The sequence below is a fragment of the Gambusia affinis genome, linkage group LG01 (genome assembly GCF_019740435.1).
Source record: "Gambusia affinis linkage group LG01, SWU_Gaff_1.0, whole genome shotgun sequence".
In the NCBI taxonomy this organism is placed as follows: domain Eukaryota; kingdom Metazoa; phylum Chordata; class Actinopteri; order Cyprinodontiformes; family Poeciliidae; genus Gambusia; species Gambusia affinis.
The window spans coordinates 28,037,291-28,062,310 of NC_057868.1; the positions used below are offsets into that span (position 1 = coordinate 28,037,291).

The 25,020-nt window shown below is 39.5% G+C and overlaps 2 protein-coding genes across 5 annotated transcripts; one reads left to right on the plus strand and one right to left on the minus strand.

Moving 5' to 3' along the window:
- The first annotated feature begins 282 nt into the window (after positions 1 to 282).
- LOC122838296 (deoxynucleoside triphosphate triphosphohydrolase SAMHD1-like) lies at positions 283 to 11,804 on the plus strand. Its single transcript, XM_044128842.1, has 16 exons — positions 283 to 348; positions 504 to 624; positions 1,406 to 1,566; positions 1,801 to 1,916; positions 2,451 to 2,518; positions 5,823 to 5,918; positions 7,014 to 7,154; positions 7,554 to 7,654; positions 7,750 to 7,972; positions 8,057 to 8,148; positions 8,256 to 8,371; positions 9,555 to 9,721; positions 10,197 to 10,250; positions 10,367 to 10,471; positions 10,622 to 10,757; positions 11,223 to 11,804. Exons 2-15 carry the CDS (start codon positions 583 to 585, stop codon positions 10,754 to 10,756), a joined length of 1,617 nt encoding a protein of 538 aa, XP_043984777.1. The 5' UTR covers positions 283 to 348; positions 504 to 582; the 3' UTR covers position 10,757; positions 11,223 to 11,804.
- A 375-nt stretch (positions 11,805 to 12,179) lies between these two features.
- LOC122838319 lies at positions 12,180 to 19,154 on the minus strand. 4 transcript variants are annotated; one of them, XM_044128906.1, is made up of 3 exons: positions 13,886 to 16,113; positions 13,688 to 13,798; positions 12,180 to 13,550 (listed from the first exon to the last, which is right to left on the minus strand). In XM_044128906.1, the coding sequence occupies exons 2-3, from the start codon at positions 13,765 to 13,767 to the stop codon at positions 12,833 to 12,835; spliced, it is 798 nt and encodes a 265-aa protein (XP_043984841.1). In that variant the 5' UTR covers positions 13,768 to 13,798; positions 13,886 to 16,113; the 3' UTR covers positions 12,180 to 12,832. The 4 variants fall into 4 exon arrangements, with proteins under 4 accessions (XP_043984841.1, XP_043984814.1, XP_043984823.1 ...); XM_044128879.1 differs by adding an exon at positions 18,665 to 19,154 and having other exon boundaries at positions 12,180 to 14,544; XM_044128888.1 differs by having other exon boundaries at positions 12,180 to 13,798.
- Positions 19,155 to 25,020: the final 5,866 nt, after the last annotated feature.

A 25,020-nucleotide genomic window follows, 5' to 3' on the forward strand; every position in this document is an offset into this window, starting at 1 on the left:
CCTTGTACCTTTTACCACTTAACAACAGATGCTTCAGTCAGCAGCAGCTCTAACCCACAACCCTGCTGACCTGTCCTCCCCTAAGTGAAATTAAATCTGCAGTATGTAACTTTTATAAAAATATATATATATATATATATATATATATATATATATATATATATATATATATATATATATATATATATATTGGAGGTGGTGCTTCTGTATGTGTTCCTCTTTTACATCAGATAATAATCCAGCCCTGGAGGAGGATACACTCCAGCTGTCGCTATAAATTGTTGTAGAAGCAGGTTGGAATTTTGATTCTGAAGATTCTGAGGTGACTGAAGTTTCCTTGCTGCGCTGGTAATATTGCATTGAGTAACAGAAAATAATAAATATTTATTGTGTTTGGCATTTGCTTTAAAAGTAGTCATGTTAAATACCATATTAATAAATGCTATGTTATCTGTTTCACACTGGACTGTCTGTTTTTGTTTTAATCTATTCCTCCTTTACAGCATCTTCTCATCAGTCATTTGATCCTTCATTTCAAGAGTTTTGGTGACCATCTGCTGACCCTGCAAAACCTCTGAATCAATGGCAGACAATTCCTCAGAAGAAGAGAAAAAACCAACTAAGGTAAAACTGTTTCCACTGGACGAGATGTGAAAAACTAATTCTCACTTCATTCACAAATGTCCTCAAATTTCCTCAAAGGGCCGGTTGTAGGAGAATGCTTCGATGAACTTGTCTGTTAAAATATTAATAAATACCTCTGTACTTAATATTACAATTAATATATTTTCACACTGATGTACAGTAGTTTAACAGTATAGCAACAGAAACTGCTTTAATTTGATTACCAAAATAACGTCTAAGGACACAACTTTTATCTTGAACTGTTAAGAAAACCTTCGAGTCAGATTTGGCCCCTGGGACTTTAGTTTGACATGTGTGCACTAGAGGGAGATGTAGTTCTCTGTTCCTCTGTGTTCACAACTCTGTTGCCACAAGAGTGGTGACAATAAGTTGGTGGGATTCAAAATACTGAATAATTATATTGTTTAAAATATACCATAAGTAATACAAAGTAAAAAAAGAATATGACAGTTTGTAAAGGAGAACTTTATTGAGACAAATTATTTGTTAAATGAGTTTTACATATAAAATTTATATTACACTACAAACCCAGAGATGTTTATTCTTTTCTCTTTTCAATTTTAAAAGTCTCTTTTTGTGACTCTACTTTGTTATATTCTGTACTTTTAGGAGTTATTAAAGAGTAAATAAAATTTCTTATAGGACTTTTGGAGAAACTTATCACTCAAGTTTCTGTTGTGTTGGTTCCACACAGATATTAATTATTTTGGTCCTTTTCTTAAATTAGTGATGTTGACGTGATTCTATACCTGCTTTTCAGGTGTTCAATGATCCCGTTCATGGCACTATTGAGCTGCATCCAATCCTTGTCAAAATCATCGACACTCCTCAGTTTCAGCGACTTCGAAACATCAAACAGCTTGGTGGATTATACTATGTTTATCCTGGAGCGTCCCACAACCGCTTTGAACACAGCATTGGGTAAATGTCTGTATTTATTGCACCCAATTGCTGTTAATTAACTTAAGGTAATGGTTTTAACTTAAAGGCTTTAAGAGAGAAATACTTACACGGTATCTTTCAAAAGTATATCAGTGCTTCTCAAAATAACTTTATAAATGTAGAGCTAACATTAGTTGTCTGTTGAAAGTTTACACCATTTTACTTCTTTATGTTTATTTTATTTTGTATGAGATCTTTTTGTTGCTCTTACAGGGTGGCACATTTGGCTGGAGAACTTCTTCAGACTCTCAAACGGAATCAGCCAAATCTTGGAATTGATGAGAGAGACATCCTTTGTGTGCAGATTGCTGGACTTTGCCATGACCTGGGTGAGGTATTCCCCAAAAAGACTGTTTCACAATATTCAGCTTCTTCAATATACAATACTTTCAAGAACTATTCTACTTCTTCAAAATCTACTTCTTGGGTAGCCATTACCTTAAGTTATACCTGCTTCAAATGAGAAAATTAATTATATTTATTGCTACTTTTGACTATTGTCATTTTACATTACAGAGTTTGGCAAAGGAAGTATTCCACTTCTTCCAAGTCTACTTCCAAATCAATACAGACAAAAAAATATCAATAAACAACTTATATAAAATCAGCATTTATGTTAGAAAATAAGTCATTTAACTTTGGAAAAAATCTATAAAATGATATGTTGATTTTTTTTTTTATTATGATTTTATTATCTTTATATGTATCTAAACAGAATCTTCACTTGATCAAAATCAAGTTTTAGGATAAAAACGGATTAGTGGATCACTGGTTTCCAGAATGAAAGAGATCAATTTCAAAAATTTTCATTTTCATTTTGATTCAGACTTCTGACCCCATTTACTCTATTTCTTTCTTTCCAGGACATGGACCATTTTCCCACATGTTTGATCAAATGTTTATACCCAGAGCACATAAACTTAAAAGGAGGGTAAGAAATTATTTTTACCAATACTGAATTGCTGCATCATTTATTTTTTCAGACTGGTTTGAGAATAAGAAAGCTTACATTTTTCCTCCACTCTTTGAATTGGAGTTAGAATATGACAGTTATTTTTTGACCAGCTTTAAAGATGAAAGGTTTTTAAGTTGACTACCTAGTTTGTAAGAATATGACTTTGAATATGACCAATATGAACAAAAGGACTGGTTTAAGGCTTAAACTGGTTGAAGGCTTAAACCAGTTCTTTTGACAACTGGATTAACAAAAATACATTCAGTTCTGTCCCTGTTGTGTTCTGTGTTTTTCAGTGTATTTATTTCTAGTTTCCTGTGTATCTGAGTCTCTGTGTTGTCCTGTCTCCCCGTGATTTAGTCCCCAGGTGTGTCTCGTTCCCTGATTACCCTCTTGTGTATTTAGCGTCACCTGTGTGTGTCTGTCTTCATCGGGTCCTCAGTCAGTGTACGTCAGTCAATATATGTCTGCGTGTACGTCTGGTTACGTCTCAGTTTAGAGTTGACTGTTAAGTCCTCGTTTGTCCCTGTCGCTACCTGTTGGGAGCATTAGCCTCCCGCTCCGTCAGTGCTGCCAGGTCTGAGAACCGTTTCTGTTATTTGATTATCTACATTAAAACTCCTCATTTCATCTCATCTGGGTCTGCTGCATTTTGCCTCACCGCCACCACCACACCTTTCATGACAGAAGGACCCGACCAAACTGAGAGGTGAGCAGCGACACTACCATCATGGACCCAGAGGAAATGCAGGAATTGCTCGAAACTATCCGTGAGTATGAGGAGGCCATGGCAGAGCCGTACTGGGCCTTAAGAAGGCTGGGCTTTGCCATCCGGTTGGGTATGCTGCTGGACTATTGGGTTCCGCGCTATCCGCACCCGAAGTTGGTGAGATTACAGCGGGAGGCAGAGTGGGAGCGGGAGGCAGCCCGAGCAGTAATGGCTGGAGCACCGCTGCCTCCCAGACCCGAATCTCTGTCCTCCCGTTCCACCACACCAGCTCCGGCATCTCCGTCGCATCCCGAGCCAGCAGCAGCCCTTCCGCGGCCGGAGCCGCCAGCAGCCCTTCCGCGGCCGGAGCCGCCAGCAGCCCTTCCGCGGCCGGAGCCGCCAGCAGCCCTTCCGCGGCCGGAGCCGCCAGCACCGCTTCCGCGGCAGGAGCCGCCAGCACCGCTTCCGCGGCAGGAGCCGCCAGCACCGCTTCCGCGGCAGGAGCCGCCAGCACCGCTTCCGCGGCAGGAGCCGCCAGCACCGCTTCCGCGGCAGGAGCCGCCAGCACCGCTTCCGCGGCAGGAGCCGCCAGCACCGCTTCCGCGGCAGGAGCCGCCAGCATCGCTTCCGCGGCAGGAGCCGCCAGCACTGCTTCCGCGGCAGGAGCCGCCAAGTGAGTTCCCCGAGACCCCTAGTGTCAGTCCCGAGACTCCTTGTGCTCCCCCCGAGACTCCTTGTGCTCCCCCCGAGACTCCTTGTGCTCCCCCCGAGACTCCCTGTGCTCCCCCCGAGACTCCCTGTGCTCCCCCCGAGACTCCCTGTGCTCCCCCCGAGACTCCCTGTGCTCCCCCCGAGACTCCCTGTGCTCCCCCAGAGACTCCCTGTGCTCCGCCGCCCCGGCCCCGAGACTCCCTGTGCTCTCCTCGTCGCCGCAGGCGGCCCCCGAGACTCCCTGGGCTCCTCGACGCCGCCCCCGTGCGGCCCCAGAGACTCCTTGTGCTCCTCGTCGCCGCCCCCGTGCGGTCCCAGAGACTCCTTGTGCTCCTCGTCGCCGCCCCCGTGCGGTCCCAGAGACTCCTTGTGCTCCTCGTCGCCGCCCCCGTGCGGTCCCAGAGACTCCTTGTGCTCCTCGTCGCCGCCCCCGTGCGGTCCCAGAGACTCCTTGTGCTCCTCGTCGCCGCGGACGGCCGCCGGACAGCCTCCGTGGTTCCCGCCTCCTGCGCCGCGGACGGCCGCCGGACAGCCTCCGTGGTTCCCGCCTCCTGCGCCGCGGACGGCCGCCGGACAGCCTCCGTGGTTCCCGCCTCCTGCGCCGCGGACGGCCGCCGGACAGCCTCCGTGGTTCACGCCTCCTGCGCCGCGGACGGCCGCCGGACAGCCTCCGTGGTTCCCGCCTCCTGCGCCGCGGACGGCCGCCGGACCTCCTCCGTGGCTCCCGCTTCCTGTGCCGAGGTCGGCCCCCTGACCTCCTCCGTGGCTCCCGCTTCCTGTGTTTCCGCCCACCCAGTTGGGTTTGTTTTGTTTTTTTGTTTTGGACTCTTGGCTTCCTGTGCCTCCGCCCACCCGGTTGGGTTAGTTTTTCGCTGTGTTATGGACTCTGGACCCCCCATCCAGCTCCCCTCCGCCCACCCTCGTTGGGTTTTCCCGTTTTTGGGCGTCTGGGAGCCGCCCGTTAAGGGGGGGGTACTGTTGTGTTCTGTGTTTTTCAGTGTATTTATTTCTAGTTTCCTGTGTATCTGAGTCTCTGTGTTGTCCTGTCTCCCCGTGATTTAGTCCCCAGGTGTGTCTCGTTCCCTGATTACCCTCTTGTGTATTTAGCGTCACCTGTGTGTGTCTGTCTTCGTCGGGTCCTCAGTCAGTGTACGTCAGTCAATGTATGTCTGCGTGTACGTCTGGTTACGTCTCAGTTTAGAGTTGACTGTTAAGTCCTCGTTTGTCCCTGTCGCTACCTGTTGGGAGCATTAGCCTCCCGCTCCGTCAGTGCTGCCAGGTCTGAGAACCGTTTCTGTTATTTGATTATCTACATTAAAACTCCTCATTTCATCTCATCTGGGTCTGCTGCATTTTGCCTCACCGCCACCACCACACCTTTCATGACAGTCCCTGCTGGTACCTTAACAGACTAAATAAAACTGATGCAATGAAATACATCAGTACTTGTCAAAAAAATGGCATATCCTTAAAGAGAACAATATTGTGTGTCCCTCATTTTATTCATTACACACATTGGAGTAGACTATTCAACCCTTCATTTCTGGTCATTGTTATGATTATAACTTGCATATAATGAAAACTAACTCAGTGTCTCAGAAATGTAAATTTACATACAATCATCCATCCCTCCATCCATTTTCTATACACCCTTCTTCCCTAATGGGGTCGGGAGGGTTGCTGGTGCCTATCTCCAGCTGCGTCCCGGGCGAGAGGTGGGGTTCACCCTGGACAGGTCGCCAGTCTGTCGCAGGGCAACACAAAGACATACAAGACAAACAACCATGCACACACAAACTCACACCTAGGGAGAATTTAGAGAGATCAATTAACCTGACAGTCATGTTTTTTGGACTGTAGGAGGAAGCCGGAGAACCCGGAGAGAACCCACGCATGCACAGGGAGAACATGCAAACTCCCGGCCGGGAATCGAACCCAGAACCTTCTTGCTGCAAGGTAACAGCTCTACCAACTGCGCCACTGTGCAGCCCACATACAATCATTAAAAATAGTATTTTGCATTAATGCTGTGTAGCATGCAGTTGATCAGCCTGTGATTAGTTATTACTATGGAGGTGTAATGAAAACCTCTGTAGAGGTTTAGATAGTTGCCTTCAGTTCATCTGCATTGTTGGTTTTAGTGTCACTCATCTTCCTCTTGACAATACTTCATAGATTCTCCATGGACTTCAGGTCAATCTAACACTGAAACACCATTGTCATATAAACAGCTCTGGGTTTTAGTAGTAGGGACAGATGCCCAATGCTGCTGAAAAATCCTAACAACATCTCCATAAAGATTACTTATTTAATTTATAAAAGATTCTTGTGAAAATAAATCTGATCAGAACCAGAATATCTGCCTAAATTTAAAGATATTGAAAATATTTACAGTGTCCTGCTGTGTCTAATTAAAGCATCAGTATCTAACTTTTATTTTAAAAAATGTTTTTTACATATTTGATAAAGCTGTGACATTTTGGTATGAGACAGATAATCAGCGAAAACAGTCACGCTCCTCTGCCTTCTCCCAGTGCTAATTAGAAATAACCAATCAGAGCCAGGTGGAGGGTCTTTGTGCTGTCAATCACCCTCATGTGGTATGCCACTCATACCCCCACTCTCTCCTTGCTCTGTGCTACACCATTTCTATTTCCTGATAGCAGAGGTTGTTGTGAATCCTAGTCTACTTAGAATGACCACTAATGATGTCGAATAAACGATTTTGTAATAAACGATTGTTTCTCTGCCATTGGCACATTTAGCCATGTGTACATGAGGTTGATAGACAGTGCTAACACTCCTTCTGGCTCTGATTGGTTGTTTTTGACCAGGAGCTGTGCATTTCTTCAGGCATTTCACTCAGAGGTGTTCAGTATACTATAATGATATAATGACAGTTTTAAAAAATAAGTGAAAAAAAATAAATTAAAAGTTACTTACTGCTGCTTTAAACTTAGGCTGATTCTCATTTATTCACAATACACATTTTTTTAATTTTTGAAATGTGACTGTCTCTTCTTATTGTAACTAATTTTATGTTTCTTGCAGCATGAGGAGGCATCTCAAAAAATGTTTGACCATATGGTGAAAGAAAATCACTTGACAGCAGTCATGGAGGACCACGGCCTGGTGCCACAAGAGGACCTGCCCTTTATAAGGGAGCTGATCGATCCTCCAAAGATTGCTGAGGTACCCATCTGTTCGGCTTTAGAAATATACGAGTATGATCTTCAACTGGGTCTTGGTTAATGTGGTGTAATTTGTTGCACTACCACCATCTTATCATCACCCTCTTTGAATGTGATAAACTTTCAAGCACTGATATAGAAAATTTTGTAAATTAGAGAAAGTACTTCTTTATAAGGGAAGTGAAAAGTCATCCTCAAAACAGTTTAACTGGAAAAAGAAAGGTAAAATAAATAAAAAAATAGAAGGAATTAACTATGATGTATAAAACTACCACATTGTATCAAAAACATTGATGTAATAATGACAAAGGACAATTTGTATTTCTTATTTCACTGTTTCCTTCTGTGGAATTAGAAAATATAACTGAAAATTAGTACTTGTGTGGTTGTCTATTAACAGTGGCCACACCATGGCCGTCCTAGAGAGAAGGCCTTCCTCTACGAAGTTGTGTCCAACACAAGGAACAAGATTGATGTGGATAAGTGGGAATATTTTGCTAGGTGACTTTTAGATTTAATTCTTCTCTCAAAATTTCAATCATGTCATAAATCCCATAAATTTTAAAAAATTTTTTTTTTGTCTTGCCATTTGTCAGGGACTGCCATCAACTGGGTATGCAGAACAGCTTTGACTGCCATCGCTTGATTAAATTTGCCAGAGTGTGTAAAGTGGATGCGAGAGACTCGCAATCTGTCCAGGGTGAACCCCGCCTCTCGCCCGGAATGCAGCTGGAGAAAGACACCAGCAACCCTCCCGACCCCATTAGGGAAGAAGGGTGTACAGACAATGGGATGAATCAGATCTGTTACAGAGACAAGGTTTGATTTGTTTAATTATTTTTCCATCTTATCAACATCAAAATTACAATATTTGCCACTACATGCTTTCATTACTGTTAACAGGAGGTGGGCAATCTGTACGACATGTTCCACACAAGGTTCTCTTTGCACAAAAGAGCCTACCAGCACAAAGTGGGCAAGAGCATAGAGTGGATGTAAGGAGTCCTTGACGTTGCTGGAGCTTGGTGGATGCTGTTTCTGTTTTATTACCTTTTATTTCATGCAATGTTTTCTCACATTACAAGCTGGGTTTTTCCTTCAGGATCACAGATGCTTTTCTGAAAGCAGATGGACACATCAAGATTGAAGGCAAGAATGGGAAGATGCTCAAACTCTCCGAAGCTATTGATGACATGGTGGCGTATACTAAGCTGACAGGTGAGTAAACTTACACAACAATGTAGAAAAACATAAGAGTATGTTAGTTTGATTAAATGTGGATATTTAAGACCAATATAAACCTGTATATTTTATTTTACTTGTGCAAAATCAAAGGGACGGAAATAAAAATAAAGTTACAAACAATTTGCCTCCACAAGGTCCATGTGGGTAAAACTGGCATTAGCACTCATAATTTATTGCTGATAGTTTATTCAGCACTTATTTTAATACCATTTTTGAACAGAAACGTAAAACACTTACAGTAACAATAACATAATCAGAAGTATATTAATCTAGAAAACCTTGCTTTCTACTCTGTCTTGTACACAAGATACATTGGCATCTTGTGTACAAGATAACTTGGATGGCTAAAAGGTAGCCATCCAAGAAACTAAATTAATCAAATAACCTTAAAAAAAGTATTCCATAAAAAGGCTTCTCAATATTGAATAACAGATCATAACATTAATATAGATTTCTGAGTATTGCCTTCTGTCCCGATCAGCATCCTCTAGGTCCATGAGGATTTAAAACTGACTTCACTGAAGTTCAGTCAGTTCAGCACACAATGCTTTTCACGATTATTACATTTACCTTTCTCATTCACAGCACCAAACAGGGCAAGCAAAGGGTTAACAGCTTCATGCCATTAACCTTATTAGGGGTGTAATTAAAAACTCCTTCCAGAATTTCACTTAGCCTGGTTTATCCAGAAAACATTGTTTCAAGTGGCTTCATCTCTGAGACACAGTAGAGTTCTTGCACTTAAACAGATGCAAGGAGGCATTGTTATGGACATGTGTACACTAGCTTAATTTACAACAAAGAATAATTAGCACAAAGTAACATTGCATTTCTAACACAGAAAGATTTGAGTTTTTCTTCCATTCAGATGTCCTTTTTTCTCTAGTACCTCCCAACATTTTATCAGTTTTGGAGATCAAAGTCTTATATGAGAATTTTAAATTAACGTGGTGACTGGGGTATAGGGATGTAGGAAATGTCCGTTAGTTGTGAATGTATAAGAATGTGTTTATGGACATCTCCTCAAATTATACTCTTTCTGTATAAAATTAGAGAAAAATAATAATTTTCTGGTATTTGGAGTCTGAATTTTTAGAGGATTTTAAATCTATTTCTTTGTTTTGATCCATTTTGTGTTTTTCTGTTTGCCTTGTAGATACTGTATTTGATGTGATATTGAACTCCACCGATGTGAATCTTCAGGAGGCACGGAAAATACTGGAAAGGATAATGCAAAGAAACCTCTATGTGTGTCTGGGGGAATTGTCACTAGAAGAGAATGTGGATGATATGGAAGATATGGAAGAAATGAAAGAAATGAAGGTATCCTAAGAACTTCAACTGTATTCAGTAACAATGTAACTATCCATCCATTTTCTAACACCCTTGTCCCTAATGGGGTCGGAAGGGGTGCTGGTGCTTATGTCCAGCTGACATTCTGGGCGAGAGGCGGGGTACACCCTGGACAGGTCGCCAGGGCAACACTGAGACCAGGACAAACAACCATGCACGCACACACACACCTACCGAGAATTTAGAGAGACCAATTAACCTGACAGTCATGTTTTTGGACTGTGGGAGGAAACCGGAGAACCCGGAGAGAACCCACCATGCACAGGGAGAACATGCAAACTCCATGCAGAAAGACCCCGGATCGGGAATTGAACCCAGGACCTTCTTGCTGCAAGGCAACAGCTCTACCAACTGTTGTAACTACCAACTGTTACAACTGTTACAGTTGGTACAGTTTTTAAGTAAAAACCTGGGAGTTGTAACATTTTATGTAATTTCTGTTTAGAATCTGTGGAACAGGCAGCCCGGAGGGGGAAACCCGGACGATTATGTTCTGACTGTGAGTTTTAATGCAAATAGGATCTTTTTTTTTTGACTGAGGCAATTAATTTTGATATTTGCAATTTAATCTCTGAAATATTATTTGTAACCTCACACTATTTATTTAATATTTAGTCAGTCACTTATAACTATGGAATGAAGAAAAAAGACCCCATAAAACGCGTGAGGTTCTACAATAAGCAAAACCCAGATGTAGCCTTTCGTATCAGGAGAACTCAGGTGAGAATGAAACAGAATATTTTAGATTCTTGATTTGTTCATTTCTGTCACTCGTGTTCTTCTGAAGCAAGATTATTTGAATTTTCACCACAAGTGTTTCTGATTTATGGTTCAATACAAACTGCCATGTGCTGCTTATATCTCTTTCAGGTATCTTTACTTCTCCCACGGTGGTTTGAAGAGAAGAAGTTTAGAATCTACACTAAGAGAACAAATGATGACGATGTGCAGGCTGACAGAGACCGCTATAACGCATTTCTGCTCGCACAACCAGCTCAACACTGAGGTATTTCTGGAGGATGTAACTAGCCAAATATAATAGACATCAGTTGTTTTTAGTTAGCTGTGATTCATAACTTTCTAATTTTATTTTAAACAGTGTGTGAAAAATATTAGGAGTTTATCTACTTGAATTTGATTTAATGACCCCAAAAATTTGTGTTTATTCCACAATGATCCCAAGTCTGTTAAAATACAGTACAATATGTACATAACTCTATATTAATTAATATTCTTGCACCATTAATTAATATCTCAAGTCTGCAAAATACAATATAACATATATAACTGTATATTAACTAATGTTCTTGTGCCACCACTTTCTGTAAGAAGTTATGTAGAGTTATTTTACGATCGTCAAAATGATCTGTGTAGTGTAGTTCACTTTTTATGTCACAATTTATGCATTTTCAGTTATTATGTACATTGTGCAATCACACAACTTGCAATATCTGTCTTTTCTGTTTTTTAGGAAGTAATCATGGCACCGGTTCTGAAGCCTCTGAAACCAGGTTGGAATAACCACAGAACTTGAAAGAAAGAAATATTATTCTTGTCAATAAGTATAACCATTCATACATTTAAATGGGTTTGTAAAAGTGCAGACAAACTGTTTTTGCATTTAAAAAGGCTTAAAAGTTAATCTTATGTGGGTTTATTTTTTCTTAAAGGTGAAGGTTTTGATTAACATAGACAATATTTACATATCAAGAAATACAGTCAAAAAGATACATTTGAAACTTTATTAAAATATTTGATTTGTCATTTGTGATTATTTTTGTTCTTTTTTGGTGTTTGGTATGTGGGTATTTGATTTATTAGTTTTATTCATACTTAATCAATTAGTTTTGGTAAATTATGTTTGTTGTCATCACCTTCCAGGTCTGTTGACATTACAAATATGTCTTTGGGTGTCATTTAAATACAATATTATTCTTGACTAAATGTGTAATAGTGCCATTCAATCTGGACTTGAATGTGTAAAATTTTCTCAGGAGTGGTGAGAATGTAATCATTTTAACAAACTTGTTTTAAAATAAATTGTGAGATGTCACATTGTGTTTCATTTCTTTCAACACCGTTGTTCTATACATTTGTTTTTTTGGTTACATCTAAAACTTTACCAAAGCCTGAAGCTCAGCTGTAGAAATGTCATTGTTCTTTCATCAATTAAAGAACTCAGGAAGAGTCGTGTAGATACCGTATATTGCTAATGTGAAAGTCATTTGGCAAATTTAGACTTAAAGTATTCATTTTATTCTTTTACTTTCATTATTTAAATTGTTATTCTGACTTGAAGCAGTTTGAACAAGTTTTCATTTGGTGAAAGTGAAGGAGGTCTCAAGGACACTTTTTTTTTAACCAAAAATAATCAAAATATCTGATAGGTATTTTCTAAACCTACATAAAAAGAGAACCACAGACAACGTTTATGAGTTTTCAACCAAGCTTCTGCAGAAGGAGAAAACATAGCAAACCACTTCTCCAAGGTGTTCACCATGCGTTCTGACTCTCTGCATCAGAACAAGTCTTTTTATTACAGAACAGAGCAGGAATGAAATGTAAAGGTAATAACTCAAAGAAGATAGAGAAAGATAACACAGGAACTAACACACAGGCCCTTTAAGGAGTATCCCTAGATTAGAGAGCAGCTGCAGCTTCAAGGTCTAGGGAAAAAGCAAGTTTTGTCTTTCACACAGTTTAACAGACTCTTCCTTTCTGGGGTGTGAATACTAAACCTATGAATGAAAAACAAACTAGTAAACCAACTAATGTAAGAATGACAACAATACATAATTATTCTAACATTTCCCTCCTTTTTATCATTGTTACATAAAGATTATGCAAAATATAAGAAAAAGAAAAAAAAGAAAAGAAATTGAATACACTTTTTTTTTTTAGAATACAAATACATACTACATTAATATATAAAGGAATATAATGTATAAGAAAAACAGTAAAGAAAACAAAACAAAAACCAAATGCATATTTTTCATCACTAACACCACTTGTTTTCACATTTTCAGTGTAGGAGTCATTAAGCAAATGATTTAATCTGTTTATTTATTACAGCACATTGTCTTATGTTGTTTTCAGTTCATCTTCATTCTTCTGGAGCAAAATGTTGATTGTCTTCAGCATCATGCTACGAAGACATGGAAAGATGCAGGTTGTAAAAAGACAGAATAGGATCAGTACAGTCAAGATGGGTGTTCCAATCTTTAACAAAAGCTGCCACCATGGTCCAGAGGTGAGCCAAGAAACAAAGTCAAAGGGTTGTGACCCCTGAGTTGCACTGTTCACATAGTCCTTAAGCTCTTCCAATTCATGCAGGGCATCATGAATAGTTCCTCCAGTTCCTGTTTCATCAGGGATGAATGTGCAGCATGCTGATCTTATGATCTTGCAGACACCTCGAGAGGCTGTGAGAAGATCTAACATAACATAGTTTCGTAGAACCATGTTTCTCAACGTGGTCAGCTCTTTTGCAGTGCCGTTAGCTAGCTGGTATGTGTTGTTGATGAGGCGCAGCAAGGCGTACTTGTTGATCTCAACGTGATCGCGAACTTCAGCTACTCCCACCCATGGGAATAGGCTCTGCATGAACTTTTCTCCGCCGCCCCAGATCTTGAATTTCCAAGGAACTCCAGAGCTTGTTGTAAGGCCTCCCCATCTTTGGACTTTCGGCCTGACGTCTCTTCTAGTGCGGTAGTGTCCATGGCTGTAAGCGTCCTGAGCCTTTTGCAGGAAGGTCACTGGGCTGGAGAGAGGAACCAAGGCGCACAGTTCTCCCCAGTTCCTGGGAAGAGAAGCATAAGTATGCAGAAAGTACCAGTCTGCTATTGTCCTGGTTCCTCTGTTCCCTGGAATGATGGTGCTGCAGAAAGTGAAGTTTTGACGTCCTCTGGTCTTGCTGTCGATATCGAATTTCCTCACCTTGAGAAGGTTAACTCTGGTATAACTATGGTCAGACTTCCATCTTTTGGAACAGCCAGTGCTGGCGTGGTTTGTCGCATGGAAGGCGTCACAGTTGGAAAAGTCTGCCTTCTTGTCAGAGAAGGTATAGATTTTGTTACACATGTTATACACACAGACACCAAGGGCTCCTGGCTTAAAACTAACCAAAGTGATTACTTCTGGTAGTCGGAGGTTCATCTGTAGCAGGGGCATGGTGTCACAAACAAAGTTGTTGTTGTTTGGTTATGTTTCCAGGTCTCCGACCAAAGTTGTGTGTGAAGTAGGGTAGCTGTGCACACACATAGCAGTTGGTCTCATTTCTCTCATATGCAGTCCTGTTCATCAGTTGCCATCACAAGTTGGTGCAGTAGTCATGTGGATGAGTCTGGAGGGAGGATGTGTCTGCTTCTCTCCTAATCCTGTTGAGAGTGAGACCACTCCCTCTGCAAAACAGTTGACATGCTGCAGTCACAACACAGTTGAGGATCCACCTGGCATGTGGAGACCCCATTGCTGCTCAGAATACAGAGATGTCAAAACTTCTAGGCTAAAAGAGTGAGAATCTGTTGATTGCTTCACGGACTTTGAGACAATTTACCTCTAAATTTGTAAATTCCCTTTGTAGTCCGGCTTCCTCTCACTGAATTCTAGAAGTCTAACACTCTCTGTACCTTACAGTGACTGAGATGTATCCATCTGGGTCTTTCAGTAATCTTTACAGCAGTTGGTGTGGTGATCAGCACTTGGAATGGTCCCTCCCACCGTGGACTGGCCCAGCTCTTTCTTTTTATGACTTTGATATACACCCAGTCTCCTGGCTTGATGGGAGGGGTTTCCTGTGGGAGAGCAGAGTCGGAGGGCAGTAAATTTGCATTTGACACCTCTTTCTGTCTTAGAGTCGTAATCATCTAATCTGCCAATGTTTGCTCCTCATCTGCTTTCTGTAAATCTGCAGAAAACATCGGTAATCTATATGGTCTTCCATGAATTATTTCAAATGGTGTTAGTCCTTCCTGTGTGGTTGTAATTCTCATGTACAACTTTACCAAATCTAAACATTCTGGCCATGGCCTGTTAGTTGTTTCCATACATTTTCTTAATCTACCTTTTACAGTTCCATTGGCTCTTTCAATGAGGCCAGCACTTTGTGGTCGGTACGAACAATGATTTTTTAATGTCATTCCTAAATGAGTAGCCATATTTTGTATCACCTTGTTTACAAAATGTGGTCCATTATCACTATAAATAGTTTGTGGTATGCCATGTGTTGGAATAATAGTTTTACATATAGCTTTAGCTACTGTCAAAGCATCTGCATGTTTTGCAGGAACTATTTCAACCCATTTAGAAAATGCATCAATCATTACCAAACAATATTTATATGGCCCACTTTGTGTAAGTTCAATAAAATCCATATGCATTGTCTGGAACGGATAAGAAGGTTTTGGGAAACTTCCTCTTTTTGGTCTCATGTTTCCTTGAGGATTGTTTTTAACACAGACTGGTCATGCAGTACAAAAAATTTTTAAGTAGGAATTTAATCCATACAAAGTAAAATGATGTTGTAGTATAGTAATCATCCCCCGTGTTGACACATGACATGATCCGTGTGTCAATATTGCTGCTGCTTTAAATAGGGATTATGGTAGAACAGGTTTGTTATTAACCTGAAAAATGTTATCATTATTCAGTGTTGCCCCTCTAGTTATCCACATTTGTTTTTCTGCTTTTGGAGCATTATCTTGCATGTCAGCTAGAACAATGTATCTATTATTTGTTCTTTTTCATCTTATTTTAGAAAGTTTTCAATTCTATGTTATCCTATTGCTGCTTTTTTATCTAACATTTGATCAGCTAACCCTTTTTATTTATTATAGAACCTCATCCTTTCCTGTGATGTGCGCAGCACACTTACAAACTGCTAGTTTTAGCTGGCAGTTTTATTGCTTTTAGGAAAGCTGTTAGCAAAGAGGCATTTAGTTAGAGATTTTACATGTGGATGTTAAATTCACATGTGGATCACTTCTGTTTTACTCCTGACAGATGGCACAACTCAGAGTTGGCTCTTCTGCAGAACATTGTTTTTTACTCCTTTTAAACAAAAATGACCATCCTGAAATTAAACCAAAATCTCAAATCCTTTAATTCAATATTTCTTTATAAATTTAATAATCATCAATCAATCAAACCTAGACTAAAGGTTTTAAACTTTAGTCTAGAAAATATTACTCTTATTCACAATCATCAGTTTGTAGTAACCAATTACTTAAAATCAAAGTTCTTTTAACCTTCCATTTTAAAACAGCTGACTATTATTATTCCTAAATAATTAATCATTTGATCAGTTACTCAGTTCTTGAGCACAGTTTGTTTGTTCTCATAGTCACTCATTTCCATCAACAAAAGCAACAAAAACAGAAAGATAAATATTGATCTGATTTTCAGTCAGTCACAAATTTTCAGTCTGCTTTCATTGTTTCTTTGCTCAAATTATTATTAAATTTACTGAAGCTTCAAGAAATTTTCAATATTTGTTAACAACATTTTTAATGTGTTAATAATTATCTTTAGTTGTCAGGATCCTGTTTTAGGTATCGTGCATATTTTAAAAGAGCTATCTCAGACATGTGGTAGAATCCAGCAACTTCCTGTTGCTGGAACACTTCACCCATGCAAATTCATTTATAGAATTAAATTCTAAATTAACTGTTCAATTTAAATCCAACAAATACTTTATGGTATATTAACACTTCAGGATCAGTTCTTTTCAATGCTTAAAGATATTTAATTTAATTCCAAACTAGCATGTATTACCAGGATACTTCTTTAAAAAGGAAAGAAAAAAAAAACTTTTGCAAATCATTCTTGGCTTAGACTCTTTGATGATTTTTAGTTGGTGTAATTTAGTGGCATAAGTTTTTGTTAAGTCTTTGCTGACCTTTTAGTAATTTCAGTTTTCCCTTTAGGTTTCCCAACCTATGGCTCGTGGACCCTAAGAGGATCCTTAGCAGTGGTCCTGCTGTACAGGACTCAGAGTTAACTGGGACAAACTGAGAGAATTTGTCTAATATTGAACATAAAAGCCTCTAAGACTTTCTTTTCTGGCTAGATAATATGTGAAAAGGGTTAGTAAGAAAGCAAGTCTTAATTGCAATAACCGTGTATAACAATAGTATGTGTGATACACTTATCTTTTGATGTCTCCTTTCTGTCTCACTTCTCCCTCCTCCTCCTGGTTCTGGCGTCGCTGGGGTGCAATCCTCCCTCCCCCCTCTTACTCGCTCTGCAGTTTCCTGTCAGTCCAACTGGCTCTGGTGTTGGCTCTTGAGTTGTCCAGACTGTCCCTCTGTCAATGTCCAAACAGTTCACAAATGAAACAAGCATCAAATAGTTCAGTTTGTTGTCTTCGTCTCTGAAGCACATTATCTTTTCCTTCTCCACGCTGATGTCAGGGAGGAGATCAGCGGAGGTTGTAAGAGTTCAGTTGCATCCAAACACAGGAATGTAGTTTCAGTCCAATGTCGACACCATGCAGAAGTTTGCTGAATGGCAGTTCCCAGGTGTCAGGGAATTAGGATCAGCAGATACTTTAGTGTCTGGAGGTGATGGAACTCTTCTTTGTCTTCTTGATCGCTGTCAGAAGCTGGTGATGAGGGAGGGACTTCATCTGATCCATTGCAGGACAGCTTCGAGTTGAGGTCAGAGGTCAGACGCACCGCAGCGAGGCTCAGACAAAGGAAAAGGAAAGAAGCAAATAGGAGTCAATTAGGGTTTATCTTTCTTTTTGTGTTTTTAATTTCTGAATATCTCATGTATATCTTTTCTCTCTTTTGATTTTATAGTTTTAGCCACTTATTACCCAACATTGTTTATATTTTATAATTCTAAATCATTTAGAACACATATAAACATGAAACATGTTAAACCCGTAGTCTCTTTATATTCTTTGCCATGTTAGATTTTAAAATGTAGAATGTAAGTTAATTTAATTAACTTAGTCTGAGTGAACATCTTATCAGAGACCAGTGAATTACTTTAAGTTTGTTGATCCTTAATGCTGAAGCTGTGAAGCCAGCGAGCAGCCCTCCTCTCATTTTGGAATTTAAGTGAGATATGAGGCTGGATAAAGTCCAGGTCGGTACCAAACTCTGATCGCTGACCCCTCCAGACATACAGCCAAAGGATCATAGCACCAAGTTGGTGTTTTAACCTTTTGTAATTATTCTACCCAGTAATCTATACATTATAAAACATTGTTCTCTGAGAAGAAATGTTTTCCTTTTTTTTATTGTTTCATTTAATTTCTCATCAAGTTGTTTTTGCACCTGTCAAAATTCATTTACACTTAAAGTTCCCTCTTTAGGAAAGTCATAACTCCATTTTGAGCATGCAAAACAATCATTCCTATATATATATTTAGGTTATAAATACAAACGCTGCAAACTTTTTGCGGTTCCGGAACCCCCTTTTTTTAAATTTTATTTTATTTTCTTTATCTCAGTGAGACGTCTCTCCACTGGCTTTCTTTCTTTGAAGGTGTAGAAATGCTAAAAACCATTCACTATCTTCCCATAATTTTAGTACTCTGCGATTTAGCTTCATATAAACATTTTATGCTTTTTCTTCAAAGTAAGTGCTCCAAGTGAGCGCTTGAGGTTCCTTGAAGAAGAAGGCTTCTAGGTCAAATTAATTTTGACCCGGTCATTCACTTTGGATTCTAATTCCAATGACAGAAAGTTTCACTCTCATAGAATGAAACACCATCCATACACACACTCACACACACAAATTCAAACATCCTCTGCCGGCTCAAAAAGGAGGGGACTCAAACCCGCTCTTCTCTTTTATTTGATGTTATTTCTTAACCAAATTGGGACTTGAACCCAATTACGGATGGGACTCCAACCCTCCTTATAAGGGACTTCAACCCTAAATTAAAAGCGCTTATCAACTCACGTTTCTGTCGGTTCGTCTTGTCCGGTTGGATCTCTTCAATCCGCCGTTGACAGACAAAGTCGGACCTAGGCGCTGGCCCAGCGAAGAAGTTACTTCCCGGGACTTTGTTTCCAAGTACTGTTGACTCTGGCCGTGCACGGTTTTCAGCGTGTCGTTCTATGTCTGTCAGCAAACGGGTATGTTGAGATCCGGGTCACGGCACCAAGATGATAGGTATTTTCTAAACCTACATAAAAAGAGAACCACAGACAACGTTTATGAGTTTTCAACCAAGCTTCTGCAGAAGGAGAAAACATAGCAAACCACTTCTCCAAGGTGTTCACCATGCGTTCTGACTCTCTGCATCAGAACAAGTCTTTTTATTACAGAACAGAGCAGGAATGGAATGTAAAGGTAATAACTCAAAGAAGATAGAGAAAGATAACACAGGAACTAACACACAGGCCCTTTAAGGAGTATCCCTAGATTAGAGAGCAGCTGCAGCTTCAAGGTCTAGGAAAAAAGCAAGTTTTGTCTTTCACACAGTTTAACAGACTCTTCCTTTCTGGGGTGTGAATACTAAACCTATAAATGAAAAACAAACTAGTAAACCAACTAATGTAAGAATGATAACAATACATAATTATTCTAACAATATCATTGGAAAAATAACAAAAGCTGGCCAGCAATTATAAAACTTGTTGCTTTTGTATTTTACAATTTCAGTCTTTACTCCACCATTTAGAGAAAATAAATCCACCTCTTACATCTTTATTATTGTCTGGTTTAGTAGACATTTTTAATATCTGATCTGCTTTCAGAATGCAAATTAAGAAATAAGTTTTGTAATAGTTCAATTGGTTCTTCATATCTATAAGTTAATGATATTAACATTTCCATCAGCCTATGAGTGTTTGGTCTGTAGTATTAAATGACCCTTAATTTAACTTCAGCATATTAATCATTTTGTGTGTGAATTCAATTTTAGGAAGACATTTCTGGTGTCAGGGTTGTGTTTTATTTTATTTTTTTATCCATTTTTTGTTTGTACTTAAGTGTTGAAATAGAATGTGAGTGAGTGAGTGAGTGAGTGAGTGAGTGAGTGAGTGAGTGAGTGAGTGAGTGAGTGAGTGAGTGAGTGAGTGAGTGAGTGAGTGAGTGAGTGAGTGAGTGAGTGAGTGAGTGAGTGAGTGAGTGAGTGAGTGAGTGAGTGAGTGAGTGAGTGAGTGAGTGAGTGATGAGCATGCTGGTTTAGAAAACTTTAATAAAAAGTTCATTATAATTTCTGCTTGAACTCTACTGTCTTGCAGTGGAATTTTATATATATATATATATATATATATATATATATATATATATAATTCTGATTACTTTCCTAACCAGAATTGATTTTCTTTTCATTTTAAAAATAATTTTTATTAAAAGTTTTGCTGTTAATTGATGTGTGCAGAGCCTAAAGGAAAGGGATGGTTTAACTGTTGCCTAGCTACAGGTTGTGTACCCCAATTAATTTAATTTAAATTAAATTGAATTTAAATTGAATTCAATTTAAATTCAGTTTAATTTAATGAATACCTGTTGGATCGCTTTTCTTTTCAGTTGCTGCTGTATAAATAAAATAAGTTTATATTTTATTTCAATAGCACCAACTGAACATATATCACAAACAGATATTTATATTTATGAAACCATAAGATTCATTCGCTTCCTCTGCAGCACTCAAATATCCAGGAAAAGAAACTCAGGATCGTCTTAGGGCAGTTCTCGTTTAATTTTACCTCAGCACTGTCAAAGTAATTCTCAGCTAAGAAGGAAAGTTTTTTTTCTTCATTTTCCGATTTTGTGGGTTCGTCACAAGGAGCTGGTAAACTGGTGACAACATCTGGTGATGCTTTATCTACCTTACCTTCAGATTTGAATGGATTGGGCAGTTTGATGTTGGAAACACACTTCTGCTGCTTTGTTGCTTGCATTTGTTTCCTGACAGGTGTGGGTGTTTCCTGAGCTGACATTTGGGGCTTCACATGGATCAGAATTCTTCCTTTTTTGCATGAGAGTTTTTTGTATTGGTGTAAACCCGCCCCCACTTTCTGAGATGTTTCGAGCCCGTGTACCATTTCCCCCTGTGATCCTGGGTCAGTTTGACTTTCTGTGTCCTGCCTCCCAGCTTTTAATGAAAATATGTATTCCTCATTTTCATAATCCTCTTCAGATTGGTGGTCAAAGCACGAAATAGCTGAACCAAATCTGCACAGAATTTCACTGGATGTTTTATACCTTCCAACCTCTGCTTCCTCGAGCTGCGACTCTCTCATGTTTGCATGGGCCAAAGATACATACGGCCCCTTGCTTTTATACGAAAGATGTGACATAGTTATGAAACGATGGCCAAGAGCTTGACTTGGGGTGATCCTTTTTGCTGGATTGACATGCAGCATTCGCTTAAGGAGGCTCATGAAGGCCTGTGTGTCTTGTTCTTCAACAGGATCATCCAATCCCGGGTGCAACCTTGGCAACTCATCAAAAGTCTGTATATATTTGTCAATGCAACTGTGCTTGACAACCTTTTTCCCCGTTAGTTTTTGATATTCCTCATTCGTATTCAGTTTCCAAAATGAATCCTGAGTGAAAGTAAAGAAAGTGTTCACCCTCAACCCTTTCCTGAGAATGTCATCCTCTGGGAAACCGTGCAGCTTCGTTATCACTCTGATGAACTCGTATTCAGATTGCACGGGATACATGTGCCTTCCGATGAAAACCAGGGCCAGAACGCAGCCAAGAGCCCACATGTCAACGCCCTCTTCCAAGGGCAGGCCCAGCACCACTTCAGGGGCTCTGTAGCCGAGAGCTTGGATCATCTCAACCCTTTCCAACGTGGATCTCCTCATGGCATTGCCAAAGTCGATAAGCTTCACCTTAAACGGCTGCAACTCGTGGTTCACAAGCATTACGTTGTCTGATTTGATATCACAATGAACAATGCCGATGCTTTTTAGTGCATCCAGAGCCACTAACAGCTGTTGAGCTATGACCCTTATTTCAGACACGTGCAGCGGCAGAAGTTTTCTATCTACGAAAAAGTCATACAAGCTTTTACTCAGAAATTCAAAAACAAGGCACTTGTGTCCTTTGTAATTGAACCCTTCGTAAAACTTGATCAAGTTTGTCTTGTCAGCATCGAGTTGTCTTATCGCTTTTAATGCTTTCAGTTCAGCTTTGCCTGCATTGGAGTTTCGCTTTAGAACCTTGATGGCCCTAAGCTCATCCGTGTGAAGGTTCCTACAGCGGATCACTTTTCCAAAACTGCCCTCTCCTAATTTATTTTCCACAACATATGAGTCAAACTTACTGTGGATAATGGCATGCTCCTTCCATTTGAATGAATTTTTGCTCAAGAGGATCTTGTCAGAACTAAACATCCTTGCATCCATTTGGCTCAAAATAATTTTGTCAGAACTAAACATCCTTCCATGCCTTTATCTCAGAATGACTGTGACAGAACTAAACATCCTTGCAAAGTTTGAACTGTGTTCAAATGACGGCCTGTGAACTTTTGGATTTCAGTAATTGAATGTTGTGACGACGCTGACTGTTACGTCACAGAGGAAGCTGCGCGTGTCTGTTCTCTGTTGATTCAGTTGCGTCGATCTGCACAGCCTCGGGAGCGTTGACCGGAAAGACCAGAGGGTTGAAGCGATCGGGTCGCACGACGTGTTGCCGTACCGTGAGCATAAACCACAACAGCCTGCACGAAAATACAAACAACATATTTCTGCTTTCTGCGCTGATATTATGGTTTATATGTATTTTGCAATTATCGCAAGAAACTCTGTGTTTATGCTAGTTTTTAACACCCCTGTATTAACTTCAGCAAATATTTATGGAAGCAATTGCACACAGTTTTAATTGTGATTGAAGATTTCTCAAGAGTTTTATAGTGCTTGACGAGATGTAAAATTATTAATCATTGGACATGATAACTGTATCAACATTTAAAAAAAAGAAAAGAGGTAAATCATTTAAATTTCCCAATTTCTATTTTCAAAAGAAATTCCAAGTGATAGAACATAACAGCAATAAAATTAATAATAACAGTAATAATCATTATCATCATTCCCACAGCGAATAACTTTTATTAGGAAAGAATCTCACATCACACACTAAGATCCTGACATTAGTTTTAGCCATCAATAGAGACAAATAATGCAACTCAACAATGTCAACAACAGGCAAAAATAAAAGAAGAAGCCTAAACAAACCAATTCATAGCAGAAGAATTATGTTCAAAAATGAATTCAATGAAGTTTGTCCCTTCATGGTGAGTTCAGTACCATGGACAGCATTCTCGTTTCATGCAGATCTGTCCATGGTGCTGAATTCTCCGCCAAACTTACAAACCGATGTCTAAAGGAGAAAGGTTCAGATTCTAATGTGTTTCCTCTCATCTGTTTAGTGATAAGCATGGATCTGTGATGCTGTGGTAACCAGCACATCTTGTGTTGAGAAGAGGGAAGGATCCTGATCTCTGGAACACTGCAATTGTTGACATTAACTGGGAATGTGAAGCACCATTTGTGATCGTATTTGCACCTACAAGCACATGACCAAGGGGGTCGACCAGCATCCACCTCTGAGATCAGATCTGCTCACTTTGATATTGTCTGCACAGTGAAACATCACCTACTGTACACAATGCATGTTAACTAGAAATGTGAGGACCAACAAATGTTAATTTTTAAAAGTTTTTACAAAACACAAGTTATCTTTACTTGCATAGTTCAGATATTTGTTTAAAGTGATTCTTTGTGATGTCAACAACTCAACATATTTACATGACGGTATTTGCAATTGATCTAATTAGCATTTTTTTTCATTTCAGTTACAAATATTAACTAAACTGACTCTTGTATAATATTTATGCACAAAATTGGTTTTTACTTTACTGTATATGAAATTAAATAATTCTGGCATATCAGGATATTTTATTAAGCAGATTTAAGGCCCCTTTGTTGTTTTGGTGGAAACCTTTGCCTTATTACAGCCAGGTTTCACCAGGTTTTCATCTAATATTTCTTCTTGTGCAATTCTGCTCATGAGATATGTTTTGACGGGAAGGATTAGAGATTAATTTGTGACAAGAGCCAGATTTTCAGCTACTCTGAAGTGCATTAAGGGCAATTTACATTTTATTTTGTGTTGAAATACTAAATAAGAAGATGAATTAAGCAGTAAAAGTAGTTCTGCTTCCTTTAACACTTGTATTTATTCGTCACAGTGTTGACGGTGTGCAATTTGCTCATTTGTACCTGAACAGATTAATGAGTTACAGATTGTTGTTTTTTTTTTTTTTTGCTGTAACAACACTTGTGCTGCAGTGGACGTTTAAGGTTATCTGTACAAAAAGATGTGCTTTATAAAAAAAATAAGGATATTCCTTGTGTTGACCTATTTTATACTTGTTCTGCAGCAGTTAATAAATTATTTGAATCAATACGTTGTCAGACTTTCGTGTTTTTTTCTGGTGAGAAAGCAAAAAAAGCACAAATTTGAACAAGAACTTGTGCCATTTAAAAACATGTGCATCAAGCTCGTTATAATAAGTCATAGCATAACATAATTAAAGGAACAGTACAATTAAACATTAAACTTCCCACTTAAGGGCTGCACAGTGGCGCAGTTGGTAGAGCTGTTGCCTTGCAGCAAGAAGGTCCTGGGTTCGATTTCCGGCCGGGGATCTTTCTGCATGGAGTTTGCATGTTCTCCCTGTGCATGCGTGGGTTCTCTCCAGGTTCTCTGGCTTCCTCCCACAGTCCAAAAACATGACTGTCAGGTTAATTGGTTTCTCTAAATTCAGGTGTGAGTGTGTGTGTGCATGGTTGTTTGTCTTGTAAGTCTTTGTGTTGCCCTGCGACAGACTGGCGACCTGTCCAGGGTGTACCCCGCCTCTCGCCCGGAACGCAGCTGGAGATAGGCACCAGCAACCCTCCCGACCCCACTAAGGGAAGAGGGAAAAAATGGATGGACGGATGGATGGATTTACAGAACTCATTTTAGGATTGTACAGGAAGGCAAATTCAATCCAAGACCGGAGCTACAGTGCCATCTTGTGGCCATTGCTGAAACACATTGAAATATGAAAGATATTCGCAGACAGAATTCAGAAATATGAAATGTTTTGTTGGGATTTTGAGAAATGCTTTTAGCATTTCCCATCAAATTTTATAATTTAATAAAGAACCTTCCTATTTATGATTAGCTCCATGGTCTTTCATTTTCTGAACCTGTTTGAACTCACAGTTGCAGTTTCAACAAAATATCAATCAACAGACGTTAAAACAAACACGGCCTAACACGCTCACAACGACAAAACAGCTTAA